Below are 16471 nucleotides of genomic sequence, written 5' to 3'. Positions count from 1 at the left end.
TATTATAAGCTTGTTAAATCAGTAAAATACTTTTTTTTTCTTTTTGTATATTTTATAAATGATCAGAATATTTTTTTATATTTGAATGAATATATACGTTAAGACAAATTATAAAAGAAAATAATTTTTGGGAAATGATATATTTATTTTTGGATGTATTGACTTTTGGATTCTTTATCAATTGTCAATATGTGCAATTATATATGGGACTTCATATAAAAAGAAAAAAAAAGTGGGTTTATTATTTTTCCAAAAAAAAAAATTTATGCATTCCATTTGTCAGATTAAGACAATGTGCAACTGTAGCTAAAAACTGAAGTGTTGCAATTTGACCCACACAGAGCATTATTTACAACTTTTAAAAACTTTTAGAAAAAAATGAAGAAGAAATATGTAAATATTTGTTATGAAATATATATTTATATGATTATATAATGGATGTTCATATTATTTAATGGACGTCTAATATTCATATTAATTAGGAAAAAAAAAGTTTATTTGATATCATTTGGTAATATTTGTTCTTTTAAATATTTTTATTGGTAACATTTAACTATATTGGAAATGAAAATAAATTCTCATTTTTTGTGAATAAAAATTACTATAAAAATAAGATAAAGTTTTAATCAAAATGTAAAAATAGAAAAAGAGAAAGAAAACCAACTCCTATTATTAAGCATCGAGAATTCTTTAAAACTTATTTTTTTTAGCACCAAACAATGGAATCTTGTTGCAACAACATGGAATCTTACATCTATTGCTCGACATAAAGCCAGGGAACATTTATGAAACTCAAATGAAGTCATATGGAGGAAGATATGGTCGGTTGCAAATGACTGTTTATCACAAAACTGAAAAACGTGGTTGATTGTTTCAATCTGGATTTTTAGTCATTTTCACATCCATTAACTCACGTTTTTAGCTTCAAATTTGTAAATTGAGATAGTGGAGAACATGTATAGAGATTTTAGAAAGTCATGGCTCGCGAAAGTTGTAAAATTCCTTATTCTTTAAGTGACAACAATTATAAATGGAGCTTCATTCTTTATCTTTAGGCCCCAGTAACTACAATAATAAAAAATCCAATAACAAAATCAACAGTCCAATTAACTCTAAAGCTCTCAATTATAGCCATTTCAATTTTCTTCAAGCTTAAAACCTCAATCTCAAGCCCTCAATTTCGAACTTCAAGCTCTCAATCTAATTTCCTACTTGTTTTAAAAACAATTCGTCACCCAAATTTTCAGTCATCGCTTTGTCAAACATTTTTGCAACAACTTCCAAGCTTTTAAACTTCTTTTTCTTCTATCCAAAACTCATTCCAATCCATAAGTTTTCGTGATTGAATTATCCGTTTATCTCCAAACATAATTTTCAAGTTTTTCAAGCGTTTTGCTCTCGAATTTCTGTGAACAGCTCAATGCATTGTTGCATTTTCTTGGTTTGACGAATTGCTACAATTCTTGGCAAGAATTCACCAACGTTCGATACCGATTACTACTATCTGTATTCACGACGTAGATTCCAGCTCCAAGTCTGTGCGAATTGCCACTCGTTTTTGGCTTCCAAGTTTGTCTCCTAATTTTATTTTTTTGTTCACATAATTCCTCGTTTTAACTTTCAATTTCAGCATTAGGCAAAATTTTGTTAACAGAATTGACGTAATTTTCAGTTGTAATTTACTGCTTTTCATCATTTAGTGGTCATAAAGTTTTAGAGAGAGAAAGGGAGAGTTAGATATTAGAGAGAGAAATTGATCCATGAAGATAGAGGGGAGAGTAAAATGGGTATTGCAGGTTTTAGAAGAGAGAAGAGAGGGAGAAAATCGGTGAAAAAGGAGAATCAAAGGTAAAAAGGTTGGTCAACGGTGACAGCGGCCACCGATGTAACAAAGTGTAAAGTACAATGGTCATACCGGGAAGAATTGAATTTCAGTGGCCACAATGTGAAAATGGATATAGTTAAGTGGCCATAGGTGTAATTGAGATGGGTCCAACACAACATACAATATTTTTTTTATCTTTTCTAATTTAGTTAATTTTTTTTATTAATATTATTCAATAAAATTAATATTATTAAATAGTAATAATTAATTAAAAAAATTTATTTTACTAAAGAAATCCATTGCAAGTTACAGACATAATTTCAAAAAAAATCCATAAGAATTTTATTTTATTTCTTAAAATTTAATTTTTACAAAAATAAAACATTTCTTATAATTAAAAAAACAAAACAATTAATAAAACTTTGTACATTTGGATTAATAGTTGGATAACAGAAGAGTTTTGTGTTTTTCATTAATCTTATAAGTCCCTATAGAGAGGTATTTAATGTTTGATATAAATAATGATTATGAGCAAAGAAAAGGAGAGAGTTGAAAAACACTTGAACATAGAATTCCTAGGAAAACTTTATCATTTGTGAGGTTTTATATATTTGTCATGTAACTTGTTCTTAATTGCTCAAATGATAAAAGTTTACGAGGTTTTATAAATTTCTCTTCTAAATGTTCTTAATTGTTCAAATAATAAAAGTTTATGAGATTTTATAAATTTCTTTTGCTCAAGTAATAGAAGTTTCTTCTCCCCTATAAGCGGAGGCACGAATTGGTTGAACTATGTAAATTTTTATCTTACTTATTTTATTTATTTTTCAATTAATTCACATAAAATATTTCTAATCTCCTAATATATTCAACAATTCAGAGATAATTTCAAAATGTTAAGCAATTCATGCCCAATTTGCATATTCCAAGTCAAACACTTAAATAGTCCACCCTTCTTTAATAATATAAGCAAAGGTTGCCCTATAATTAATGCATTGATACTCTCTTTAATCATGGTTTTAGGATTATCAATTTGGTTTTTCTTTTTTCTATATATGACATGTTATTATCAATCCACTTTTGACAAATTCTTCTCTTATTTATGATAAGAAAGGTATGTAAGAAGAAATATAATTTTTATGTAGAAAGTAAAGTTTTAAGAGAAAAACTAGTATTGTGCACGCGCGTTGCGCGGATGATAAATGTTTTGTACATAAATTTAAACTTTTAATATTTTTAAAATTTTGTATCATTTATATATAGTGATATCAATATTTTGATTTAAAATAATTTAAATTTAAAAATTGTAAATAAATTAACTAACAACCGTTTATAATTGGTTGATAATAGTTTTTGGAAGTTATAACCAACTGGCCATGTTGACATGTTTGTAAGTGTCCTCCATTTCCGTTCTTGTATAATATTTTTTTTAGACAATCTTACAATTTTAAAATATTTACTACACTTAGCGATATTTTTTTCAATCAAATTCTAGCTCTTCTAAAAAAATTCACGTTCTTTCTAAATCATTTGATAAATCCATGAATTTGAAATAAGTATGTCTTTCTTTTTAAAATTTATTTAGTTTATATAGTAGTTTGGAGGTTTAAATATTGTGTTAATTATTACAACAAAAAATTAAATGTGTTATAATTTATTTTAGTTATATTGATTTTAATGCTATTTATTAAAGTTAAATGAATGGAATTTGAATGGTTCCTTACATATTTTTTATCGTTATATAATTTGTGTTCGCTGGGATATTTTGTAAGTTAATTTATTATATCTATTAAATATAAATATAAATTTTTCAGTTATAATGGTTTTAATACTATTTTATTAAAGTTAAATGAATGGAATTTGAATGAATCCTTACATATATATTGTCATCATATTTTTTTTTGATATTTTATAAATTATTTTATTATATCTATTAAATATAAATTAGAGTAGTATTTATAGGGTTAGGCTATGCTTACTTTGTTTTTGACAAAGTAAACCTTACTTTGTTTTTTCCACCATTGGATGGTGATGAACTTTGACAAAGTAAGCTCATCCAATGGTAGAAAAAACAAAGTAAACTTACTTTCTCAAAAACAAAGTAAGCATAGAAGGCACCTTTATAATTTTCTTTTGTTACTATTTTGATAACTAATAAAAAAGCTTCTAAAACTCTCCTCATCAATTTCTCTCTACTTGCACTATTATATATATATATATATATATATAATCCATCACTAAAATGAGAAAGAAACTTAGAATAGTAATCATGACAAAACATGAATTGAGAACAAACTAACTATTATATATTAAAAAATCGAATCGAATAATTACATTGGAAACATAACGATTTTCTATAATTTTTTACTCTTTTGCTTTTTCCGATTTCAGTTGTACATGCCTCTTTTATTTCCATCAGATTTCTTCAATTGGAAATATCAAAGTCTAAATTCTGACAATTCTTGAAGAAAATGCTATTAATACACTTTATCAATAGAAATCGCTCTTAAATAAATCTGAATCTCTTAATGAAATAAGAACAAAATTATAAATAAAATTATATGATTAAAAACAAAACTAATATATAATAAAAAAGTAAAGGTCGATGATGACTTTGATTTTCGGTGGCCAATGAATATAATGATAGAATATTACATTGGGAAACATCATGATTTCCTGTAATTTTTTACTCTTTTGCTTTTCCCGATTTCAGTTGTCCATGCCTCTTTTATTTCAATCAGATTTCTTCAATTGGAGACATCAAATTCTAAATTCTGACAATTTTTGAAGAAAATGCTATTAATACAGTTTATCGATGTTAAATAAATCTGAATCTCTTAATGAAATCAGAACAAAATTATAAAAAAACTTATATGATTAAGAACAAAACTAATACATAATAAAAAAAATAAAGGTCGATGATGACTTTGATTTTCGGTGGCCAATGAATATAATGATAGAATATTACCTCAGGAAACATAATGATTTCCTGTAATTTTTTACTCTTTTGTTTTTTCCGATTTCAGTTGTCCATGCCTCTTTTATTTCCATCAGATTTCTTCAATTGGAGATATCAAAGTCTAAATTCTGACAATTCTTGAAGAAAATGCTATTAATACAGTTTATCAATGGAAATCGCTCCTAAATAAATCTGGATCTCTTAATGAAATCAGAACAAAATTATATAAAAAAAATTATATGATTAAAAACAAAACTAATACATAATAAAAAATAAAGGTCGATGATGATTTTGATTTTCGGTGGCCAATGAATATAATGATAGAATGCTATCTATCATGATTTATATATAAGTTTATTTGTGGACTTTTGAATTTTCTTAATTTTGTTTTTTTTTTCATCTTCCTGTAACTCTTAGTTTATTTTATTACTTAATTGATGGACTATTAATTGAAAATAAATAATATATTAATATAATACTAATTATATGTATATAGATAATTAGAACTCATAAACTCATTTATTCTCTTTGCTCCTACGAAAATATAATTTTTATGTAGAAAGTAAAGTTTTAAGAGAAAAATATTAAAAGTAAATTAGTTATTTTAATAATTTAATCAATAGTTTAATATTTTTGGCAAAAACCTTAAATGTAATCTACTAAAGACGGAAGAGAAGAGAGTACTATATATCATATCAGAGATTAGTAGTTTTATATACCTGCTAAGTTTAGGGCAATTGTGGGAAAAATTCTATCATGATTCAAATTCATTGGATCTTATTACTAATGAAATTGTATGATTTTTTTTTTTTTTTTGAATCAATCATTTTCCAATAAAGGGTATAAATTTGGGCTTTCTACATAGAAGTCATTAATAATAGTAATATTTATAGTTTAATCAATACTAGTAAATTAATCCATGTAATATCAAAAGGCACTAAACTTATTTTAGAATTGTCATGCACGGTTTCTAAATTCCTAGTTTCTAGGGATTGTTGGTTTTAGTTGGAAGTTTTTTTAAGAAAAATAATAATAATGAAAACTACCATTAATTATATATACATGGAAAAGTACATAGAATACTAACACACAAAAAACTACATAATTCTTTTCATAAAAAAGAACTACATAATTCCTTTCCTTTAAAAATAACTACATAATTCCTTTTTTTTTTTAGGGATTATTATCTTGAGTTCTTTACATGAATGTCTTAAATATAAATAAAACGGGTAATTTGCTAATTTATAAGGTGTATGTGATGGTTTATATATTCATGGTACTTTGTTGGTTTTACTGTTAAAATAAATGTAAATCAATAAAAAAAAATAAATTGCTATAATAATTATGTCAACCTTTCAAATACCTAAATGATTTATATGAAAATTGAAATTTTATTATATATAGTTTCACTCACACCGTCAGTGACCGTGGTAATATGGTTAGTCACCATTCGATCTAGACTCATTAAAATTACATATTAGAATACCTTTAATTTCAACCATAAAATTTTAATGAGTCTATATCTAATGGTGACTAACCATATTACAGTTTTTGATGCAATATATATATATATATATATATATTTGATAAAAAAATATAAATCCTAAAATAAACTATAGGTCTTAATTTATGAACTCTAAAATATAAATACTAATTTCACATAAATAAATATGAATATCCTTAAAAAAAGGAATATGAATATAAATTCTCTTAAAAAAAACAGTATAAATATAAAAACAAATTCTTATGTAAATAAAAAAAAATATTGTCTTTATTTGTCCAAATAAAAGAAAAGTATGAATATCAATTCTTATATAAAATAATAAAACAAAAAGAAAGGGAAAAGGTGGAAGATAAATCGTGGGTTGTTGATTGACATAATTAGAAGAGTAGTAATCCACTTGACAAAATTGAAAAGTAAAACTGATTTAATTGAAAATATTCTCTAAAACTTGTAATTCTATGTAAATTTCTCTATAAATTTCCTTTTTTCCTTGTGATCCAATACACCCGGCCGGCCCACTGTAAGCCATCTTCAGTTGTGGAGTTGTTAATTCATAATTTTCGGTTCTTTTGTTTGAAATATTTTAATTTAAATTTAAAATAACAAAAAGGGTAATCCAGAAATGTAATTTTGGAAAAAGATAATTTATAGATACAGATGCACTTCCCTAGAACTATTAACAAATTGGGAGGAAATGATACATTTTCTTCCTTTATCCTCCCAATTTGTTAAATCATATTCACAAAACTTACAGTTTTTTGCCCCATTTCCTGTCCTCACAAAAAGAAGACAATTTGAACAAGTACATACAGGAGCCTGAAAATGTCTTACTCAACTGCAGCTGCTTCTTTTCTTGCATATGTGACTGTGACTTCATTTATGCACTCAAAATTGAAGGGAAGAAGCAGCAATTCCTTTGTCTCATACTTTCAAAAAACTTCCTAAAATGCTACCGTGTGAAGGACAACTAGAAGAATTGCTTTAACCACTGGCAATCTGCTGCATCCTTCTCTAAATCATGCTTCAGTTTGTTTATTTTCTCTAGGGCATCCTTCAAATCCAAAGTCTCTAATGGCATGTCCGAGAACTCTTTCAGGAAAGAGTGAGCACGAGCCATACCTCTAGATATGTCCTCCGGATCCAACTCCCTCTTCCGTTTGGGTCTCTCCTGTAATCATATATCATCATAATTTGAAACAAAAGCTGGAATAATAAACAAAGGGTGTCTTGTTCTCTAATGCAAAACCTTCTCAAAGACAAAAGAAAGATATGAGCAATTCTCGCAAGTCATGTAGCAGAGACGTTCTGCTGCTAAGTAAGGTCTAACAATTATTAACACGATTGAAACAATGAATTCTCACCAGTGATCATACATGCTATTATGACAACCTAATTAACCAGTGATTCATAACCAGAGAGACCTAGCGTTAACCATCTAATATAAATAACCCACATTGTAGATACAGATCAATAACGCACTAATGTCACTCAAGAATATTAAAGCGCACCTCTAGGTTAGCATCATTTGAAACAATGGCATTAGGTGAGAAATCTTCCAACTCTGCTGCCTTCTCTCGTGCAAGGGCAACAACACTTTCTGGAAAGTTTGCAAATTCTGCGACATGAATACCAAAACTCTGATCACAAGCTCCTGGCTCTAGCTGGAAAACATGATAAGATGAAGAGGCGTAAGAGGGTGCAGCTTTATGTATCTAATGAAGTTGATCGAAGTTGCTAAGCACCAAGGCATCCAAAAAAAGAATTGATAGTTTTGAATTTTTTAATGCCATATAAAAGGTAGAAAAGATACTATGTTCCTATTGCTTGCTCAATCCTTGCTAGAACTACAAATAAAACTAGTTTCCTTAGAAACTGGTGAAAGTTTTAACAAAATGAATATGCAATTTCTTTCCTTTCCTTTTAGTGATTAAGTTTGCCAAACAAGAAACCAATTTTGAAAAAGAAAGAGGTGATCTGAAGCAAGTCCAGGAAAATACTTTTCCCAACTTACATTATCTTTTCATTTAACTTTGTGTTTGCTATGTGCCTTCTATGAAGTGCATAGGCGTGCATCAACATATTTATATGGTTGTGTTGCCTTATCTAGGCCCACGTGTTTGAAGGTGCAGAATAGGCCAAGTAATTTGACACTTTCAAATTCGGTGCTTCCTCTTTTGATTATAACTAACGTTTGAGACCATTATTTCTCCTAAAGAAGGTTGAAATCTAAAATCAGTTACAGAACAGACTGCCTTGCATGTGAATATGTTAATCAGGACATTTATTAGCATCTAACAGGGGAAGATAAAATAATATTTGTGGAAGACACAATGAAAAGAAAAAGCCAGAAAAATAAAAAAAGCAAATAATACCGTTTATAGCTATCATAGTAAGTGGGAAGTCCAAAAGATTATGCCATAATTGAGTTGATTAGTGCATCTACCTTGTATAGCATGGTCAACTTTCGATTTGATGAGTCGATGTGTGCACTAACATGATAGTTTGCCACACCAACAATTTGCTTTTCTTGGGGATCAGCACTTTCATCAGCTAATGCAGTCAGTTCATGAAAGTGAGTTGCAAATAAGGCAGGTGCTTTAATCACTTGAACAAGGTGTTCACATATGGCCCAAGCTAAACCTGAAAATATCAGATCAAAATATAAGTAATCGAACAACATTCTCAGAAAATCTGATTCAAGATGCAGGAAAGTAACCATTTCAATAGAGGTGGTAGTAATCATGTACATAACCAGGCAACTCGACACGAACCAGCACAAATTTAGTGGGTTAATTTTTTATTAAACAGGTAATGGGTTCACATACAAATTTTTGGGGTGAGTTAGGGTTGATCTGCTAACTCGAAAATGACACTAATATTTAAAACTATTATTATATTTTCTCATGTCACCTTAACTAATAAAGGTAATTGCCAGAGATAATAATAAAAGTTATTCTTGGACCTTACCTATCAGCTCAAGTTTTTGGGCCAAAAGGTTTCTTAATATGGTATCAGAGCCTCTTTCAGCCAAAGTTGTACACGCTTCAAGCCCAAGGGGCAATCATGTGGGAAAGTGTATCAAAGATAATAATAAAAGTTATTCTTGGGTCGTGCCTATGAGCTTAAGCTTTTGGGTGAAATGGTTTCTCGATAATAATATATTTACAATTATTATTTGCGAACACGACTCAAACCCCCCAGAGTCTTGTCATCCTTAACAAAGATAGTAAAATTACATGTGACGTGACTTGTAAACACTTTACACAAACCAAACATGATATTAGATTTTAGATCAAACTTTTGGATGATCTGCTAATCTAAAAATGACATAAATATTTAAAAGTATTACGACATATTCCTACAGTTTTTAATGTCACCGTAGAGAGTAAAATTACATGTGACCACAAACACGATACAAATTCAACACTAATCAGATTGGGCTGGAACAAATTTTTTTTATGTTGGGTTAGGATCCACTCATTTAATACTAACCTGGTAAATTGACGTGAAACGAACATAATACTGACCCGATAATTACCACCCTTACATTTTGTCACATATTAAAATAAATTGGACCTTTAACTTTAGGCTTAAGCTTTTAGTTCAATTGATTCCATGATACATTTCAAAATGTAGATTAGATGAAGTCTTCAGCATATGATCAATAGGGGAAAAGGAGTTATCTCCTAAAGTGCACTCACATGCACAGAAAGATATAGAAAGAGAGACAAGGTGTGAGAATACACTAGAGATTCAGTTAGTAGCCTCAAGAGGCTTCATTCTATACCAAGTGGTATATGACCTAACCAGGCAAAAGCAGCAAGTGTTGAAGTTAAACAACATAAAGGAGTACTCCAATGGTGCAGACAATTTTTCGAACTTACCAAATCCATCATAAGTTGATGTCCCACGGCCCAACTCATCAATGATTATCAAAGACTTATCTGTAGCTCCTTTAAGTATTGATGCAGTTTCAAGCATTTCTTGCATAAAGGTAGAAACTCCACGTAGCTACAAATAAAGCCAATACATTTTCAGAGAAAAAGAACATTATATCCATTCTAACTATGGCAATTCTACTGCATTGGTGAAGAGTCTGAGCAATTCTGTGGTGAATGAGGAAATCAAGGCAAGGCATGTTAGGCTGAGGCTGGCATAACATGAAGTAATCCAGTAGACAATGGTGACAAAAACTGTGATTTTAACATTTTCTTTTATCTCGGCTCTCTGAATTCACACTTAATCCATAGAAAATAGATAAGAAAAAAGGAAACTAATAATTTTCTAACTACTGCAGAATGAAACCAGGACAAAATTGACATAGCTGCATAATACAACTGCTGAATATTTCCAGAACTGTAATGAGCAAAACTTACCACCCGTTTCTTTAATTAGAGTATAGTGCAATAAACTGATTACTAAAACATCAAAACCAAACATTACCTCAGATTTATTGTCTTAACCCCAATAATCACCAAGTTACTAATGTGAATAACCAAATATGAAGGGATGTTTTTTAGCTTAGCCCCCTAAATTGAGTTGCTTATTCAGAAGATGACATATCTGAAAGCAATTGATCTTCCAGTCAAATGTCCCTAAGAATAAATATCCTGGCCACGGATCTAGAATTCCTCTCCTAACGAGAATCCATATGATTTAGCACCTTTCAGTACCTCAGGCATAAAAGCAATATAATATTCCAGCCATCAGAAATTATACGCTGAAATTCCTGAAGTGAATTTTGATAGTCTATTCATTAATATGAATGCTTGAATGCAATTCTCCAGCTGCCTCCAATGTCCATCATTTCAACTTCAGTACAATTTTTTTAAGACAACTCCAGTATTGACAACGAAACAATCTAGAAATATGTGGGAATAAGAGACTAGACTTGAGAATGAAACAAATGCATTGCAACACGGATCTCAAAAGGAGCAGCATGCAAAGAAATATCACCAAGATGAAATTACATGTAGTCTTTGTGAATCTAACATATTTTCATTAACTGTGAGGATATTACGGTGGAACTCACTTGGCAATCACCAGCGCCGACACGAGCAAAAATGCAATCACGAACTGAAATGCTGGCCTTCTCACAAGGAACAAAAGATCCAACTTGTGCCATAAGAATATTAACACCAACCTGCAGGTGAAACCAAAAGATAAAAATGAACAATAGTAGCAAATTGTCTCCAGCAACATAATTTAAAGGCTTTTAAACAAAAACATAATAACCATTAAAATAACAAATTAATAATGAAATCATGTCAAAACCAGAACAGCTTCCACCAGGAAGGCTGCAACTCATATTGGTCATTTCTCCGGTCTATGGATAGACATAAACACAACTATTATCTCAGAGTACAAGGGATAAAATAGGTGATACATAAGAGACATGCACTGAATCGTAGAAAGTTAGAGATCATACTTGCCGAATAAATGTGGACTTTCCACCCATATTAGGCCCTGTAATTATTTGGAACCAACTTTTCCCTCTGACCTAATTTATGGATAAATAATGAAATATAAGAAATGAGGCAGTAAATTTAACAAGGTAGAAAAGGAATTGCTTTCTTCGTAAATTGTTACCCACAAGATCACAATCGTTTGGTATAAAATTCACCCAGTCTTGAGCCTCCACACAAGGATGTCGACTTGCTTTCAATACAATATCTCCCACATCCTATTATATTAAACATGCACAAAGCATATCAATTGATCATTTTGCACAACAAGGAAACTGAACCACGGCAAGGAAATCAAAACAGCAAATAATTACCGATGATGTGATGTCTGGTCTTGTATAAGGAGTTGGACAACTGGAAGCCAAATCAGCAAAACTGAGCAAGACATCCAGTTCAGAAAGCAAGCCAGCTATAGGCTCAAACACCTGCGACATGAAGTTTCAATTAGTCCAGAATAAGGACCTGCCTGAAGCAAAAAGAAGGTTAATGATAAATACCTCGGAGAAAGTTGCTGCCGTATGAACAACTCGATTGACCAACTCTTTTTGGCAATTCTTGTAATCCTCTACTATCTTTTGGTACTTATCCCCCAACTTCTTAAGTTTCGTGTTTGTGAATTTCACTCCATCCTTACGGGTTTCAAGCACAATAAATTGGGTATTGAGCTTTTTCCTTACTTTGAGCTCTTCTTTCTTTGTTATTCTGAAAACATGTCCAAATTGTGTTCCTTTGTCTAGCTTTAGCACTTTATCTTGAGGAAGATCTAGATCAAGAGCAGTTTGTTTATGCAAATCGTGTATTTGGCACTCCAATGACTCCTGCTCATCTTTCAGTGCTGATAGTGCAGCGTCATAACTAGATGAAATCATATACTCCCCATTGCTGAGTTGATCAAGGTCAACAGACGTTTCTACAAGAGCAATGAATTTATTCAAGTGATCATCATCACTCAATGACTCGAACCGTTCCAAGTACCTTTGCTTGATCAAGGATGAAAACTGTCCATCATAACGTTCCAGAGCACTTCTGATATATGGAAGTCTTATACTAGACTGCATCCAAGAAAAGCATCTGGTCAGAAACAGTCACTTCTAACTAAAACGTTCATACAAAATAATGTAAGCATAAAAAGAAACTGCAATTCAAAAACATATTAATATGTTAAAATGGCCAAGTAGGTATCCTAAATTAGAACTATTATGGGAGGAATATGAACAGAAAAGAACAACAATAGGCATCATCAAGAATTTGTTTTCAGAATATCAACCGGAACATTTTTATATCAAATGGTCATCTAGTCTGGAAGACTATTTAATCAAAGGATATAAAAATTGGTTTAACTAAAAAATGTAAAAAATAACAATCAAGTCATTGACTTAGAAAGAAAATGAGAAGAATCGGACTTTTTACAGAAGGTTATCTCGGCCAATATCATCAGGAATGCAACCATTCTGAAAACATCATAACGAGTGAGGACCCGAGTGGTACAGTTTGGACCGGCCACGGAGAATCCCACAGGGTACGGGACCCGGGGTCAATGCCAAATGCCAGAACAAAAATTTCACAGGTCAAAAGAATAGGCCCAGGCCCAAGTGGTACCCTTGGATAAATAGGCCCGATGGACCCCAGGACGATATCATCTACAGAGTCCACAGGGTACGGGATATGCAGTGGTCGATCCTGGACCAAGCTAGGCCATCCAGAGCAAAAAAAAAAAAAAAAAACAAGTGAAAAAAATTCTCTGGGCCGAGTGGTACACCTTGGAAAATGACTCTGACAAGCAGTGGGACGGGATCAGCCAACAGAGGGTTCCCACCAAAAACATTCTTATACTTGGAATTTTGAGTTCAAATTTTGCACATTGGTCAATACAAATACAATATAAGTCAGAGAGGAAGCTTGGGAATTTTTCGGAAGCACAGGTATTTTTTTTAATTTATATAAAAAAAAGGGCGGCCCGGTCGCATTACGCGTCCCCGCTGAGCGAGGGTCCGGGGAGGGGTCCCACCACAAGGGTGTATTGGGGGCAAGCCTTCCCTTGCCAATTTAATTGGCAAGAGGCCGCTCCTAAGACTCGAACCCGTGACCTCTGGTCACACGGCAACAACGTTTTACCGTTGCGCCAAGGCTCGCCCTCTATTTTTTTTTTTTTTTTTTTTTTTTTTTTTTCCGCCCGTGAGGATCACTTGGTGACATTTGCAGCCGGTCCCAAGCCCGGACAAAGGAGGAGGGTTGCGGTAGGTTTGTGGCGGCCAGCGTAAAACTTAGCCACATCTTATGACATGAACCAAAATATATGGTTCATGTTAGCCGACCCCGAATCATTTCGGGACTAAGGCTTTGTTGTTGTTGTTGTATATAAATAGAAAAAATATGAGTGAAAAAAAATAAAAATCACCTGATAAAGTTTTACAACATGCTGCAATCCAGCTCTTTTCTTGTGAAGATTATGCATCAGCCGTTCAATATCTGAGATTCTTTTGAGGTGCTGCCTCAGTTCTTGGCGAAGTGCAGTGTCCTCTACAAAAGCCTGTACCAAGTCCAGTCTAAAATTGATTTCATTGACATCTAGCAAAGGCTGTTTCAGCCACATATGAAGCAGTCTTTTCCCCATCCCAGCTGTGCATGTTCTATTCATTAGACCAAATAAACTAAAATTTTTGTTTGCATCAGTCTTACTCTCGAGGACATTTAGGGCTCTCATGGCAGCAGAATCCAGTCTCATATAGCTGTTGAGATTGTACCTTTTGGTAGTATAACTTCCATAATTACCCTCGTCTGCAAGTAATTCTGCATATGAAAGTAATGCCCCTAATGCAGCAGGTGCAAATTCAAACTCAGAAACTAAATCTCGAACTGGTTCAATGGAACCTTTGACAAGCCTACCAAGATCCTGCACCAAATCCCTTGTTTTGAACTCACTTTTCTTTCTCTCAGTTACCATCACACAACATCTGCTCAGGGCATCGTGCAAGGTTCTATATTCATTGGATTTACCACTCTCAGTAGGCAAAAGGCATTCCTTGCAACCAAGAGCAACTAAAGCTGACTCCAAATTTGTAAAGTGGCTATCATCAGGAAATTCAGCCAATCCAAGAATTCTTTTCGTGAAATCGACATAACTTAGCCCAACAGTGCACCAATTCTCACGGAAGTTTAGAGTGACTGCAACAACCACAGGAGAATCCTGCATTTCATTGTTGGCAAACAGAACATCTTCAAAACTGCCTAGATTTCCGGGAGTTCCACTTTTCACCAGTCTCCAATTGGATCCACTACCCTCATAAACCTCAAGAGTATGGTCCGTTCTATCCAGTAAAAGATCTCGGGCAATTGTTTCAAACATGTTCTTGTTAATGCTCACACTTGAAAGGCCATCAGGTCCACTACCCAACTGTCGCAAAACAGTGGTAGTACGGTAATACGTCTTTGCAATGAAGGTTGCATTCTCTCCATGTGATGTATAATAGTCCTGCACATTCATACAAGATCACTTAGGCATCGAAGAGCAAATTAATTGTAGTATGCCTTATGGAGCATGTTAGTCATGGTAAGTCTTCTACATTTACAGGCTTACAAATTATGGATCTTTTCCATAATAATAAATTAATAACCATCAAATAATAATTACATACACCCAGTAATACTTTAAAATTACAAAAATCACACTTAAAGAGCAAATGTATTTTGCAGACCACACCTTCTTGTGTTTGTCAATCAGGAAAGCTGAAAATGATGGAACAATATAAAATGAAAAATAAAAGCTGTTTTAAGGTCTAATGGAACTAATATCTATAGCTAAAATGAATATGAAGACTAAAAAATTATGTACTCTAAGATTGTATCGTATGGATGTATTGGTAGTTTATGGCATGTTCAAGTAAATCAAAATAAGCAAAAAATGGCAGCATTAAACAGAAATTAAAACAACTCTTAAAATTGTATAAAACATTTCAACATCTTCAGTTCATAAGGGTGCATCTAAATTCATAATCAGCAAGTAAAACAGCCAAAGGTAACTGCCATTGTAATAAAAACTGACCCGCCTGTCGAAGATGCGAATTGCTCTGGAGTCCTGCATCAACAGAAGAAGGTAAAAAGAAAACCAAAAAGTTATAGCTATGACTGGCAGAATTAATTTAATATAAGAAATTTCAAAAATAAAGTTATCACACAATCTTCATAAAAGAAAAAAAAAAAAAATTTGAGAAGTTCAAAACTTAATATCCGTTTCCAGTGATTTATTTTCCCCAGCAACCAAAAGGCCAAATACAAGTATTGCAAACAAATGTTCAATAGACAAACCCAATTGAAAAGGTCGAGAAGCGAAGGCTTACATGAGGTAGGGTTTTGAAAAAAGAGAGAAACCCTTGAGCCTGCTTGGCATCTAATAGCACAACATCAAAACAAAGTATTTCAGTTATGAAGAATCAAAATTACAGGGAAAAAACAGATACAACACAGGAAAAATAAAATCAAAAGTAAAAGAAAATAATAAAATAATCTAGGGTTCTTACCGAGCTTGAGTTCGGGTAGCTTGTTCTCATCATCCATTGGACTGAAAGATGGAATTTTTTGGAGTTACAATGTGTATGTATGCGATTGCATAAGCCCGCAGCAATATCTGCGCCTCAAAATGGAGATGGCGGGAAAGCAAGTGATAGTGTGGCGGGGTTTACAGACGCGTGTACTTCATTCGCTGCCTTCCCTTTTATTTT

At 32.0% G+C, this 16471-nt stretch overlaps 1 protein-coding gene across 1 annotated transcript; it reads right to left on the bottom strand.

The window, feature by feature from the left end:
• Positions 1-6900: 6900 nt before the first annotated feature.
• LOC136217914 (DNA mismatch repair protein MSH2) lies at positions 6901-16471 on the bottom strand. Its single transcript, XM_066004615.1, has 13 exons — positions 16271-16471; positions 16091-16140; positions 15796-15828; positions 14152-15225; positions 12251-12805; positions 12068-12178; positions 11882-11971; positions 11717-11788; positions 11321-11431; positions 10173-10299; positions 8732-8928; positions 7797-7949; positions 6901-7456 (listed from the first exon to the last, which is right to left on the bottom strand). Exons 1-13 carry the CDS (start codon positions 16305-16307, stop codon positions 7256-7258), a joined length of 2811 nt encoding a protein of 936 aa, XP_065860687.1. The 5' UTR covers positions 16308-16471; the 3' UTR covers positions 6901-7255.

The sequence above is a fragment of the Euphorbia lathyris genome, chromosome 2 (assembly GCF_963576675.1).
Source record: "Euphorbia lathyris chromosome 2, ddEupLath1.1, whole genome shotgun sequence".
Classification (NCBI taxonomy): Eukaryota; Viridiplantae; Streptophyta; class Magnoliopsida; order Malpighiales; family Euphorbiaceae; genus Euphorbia; species Euphorbia lathyris.
This window is presented reverse-complemented; position numbering and strand designations above follow the sequence as displayed.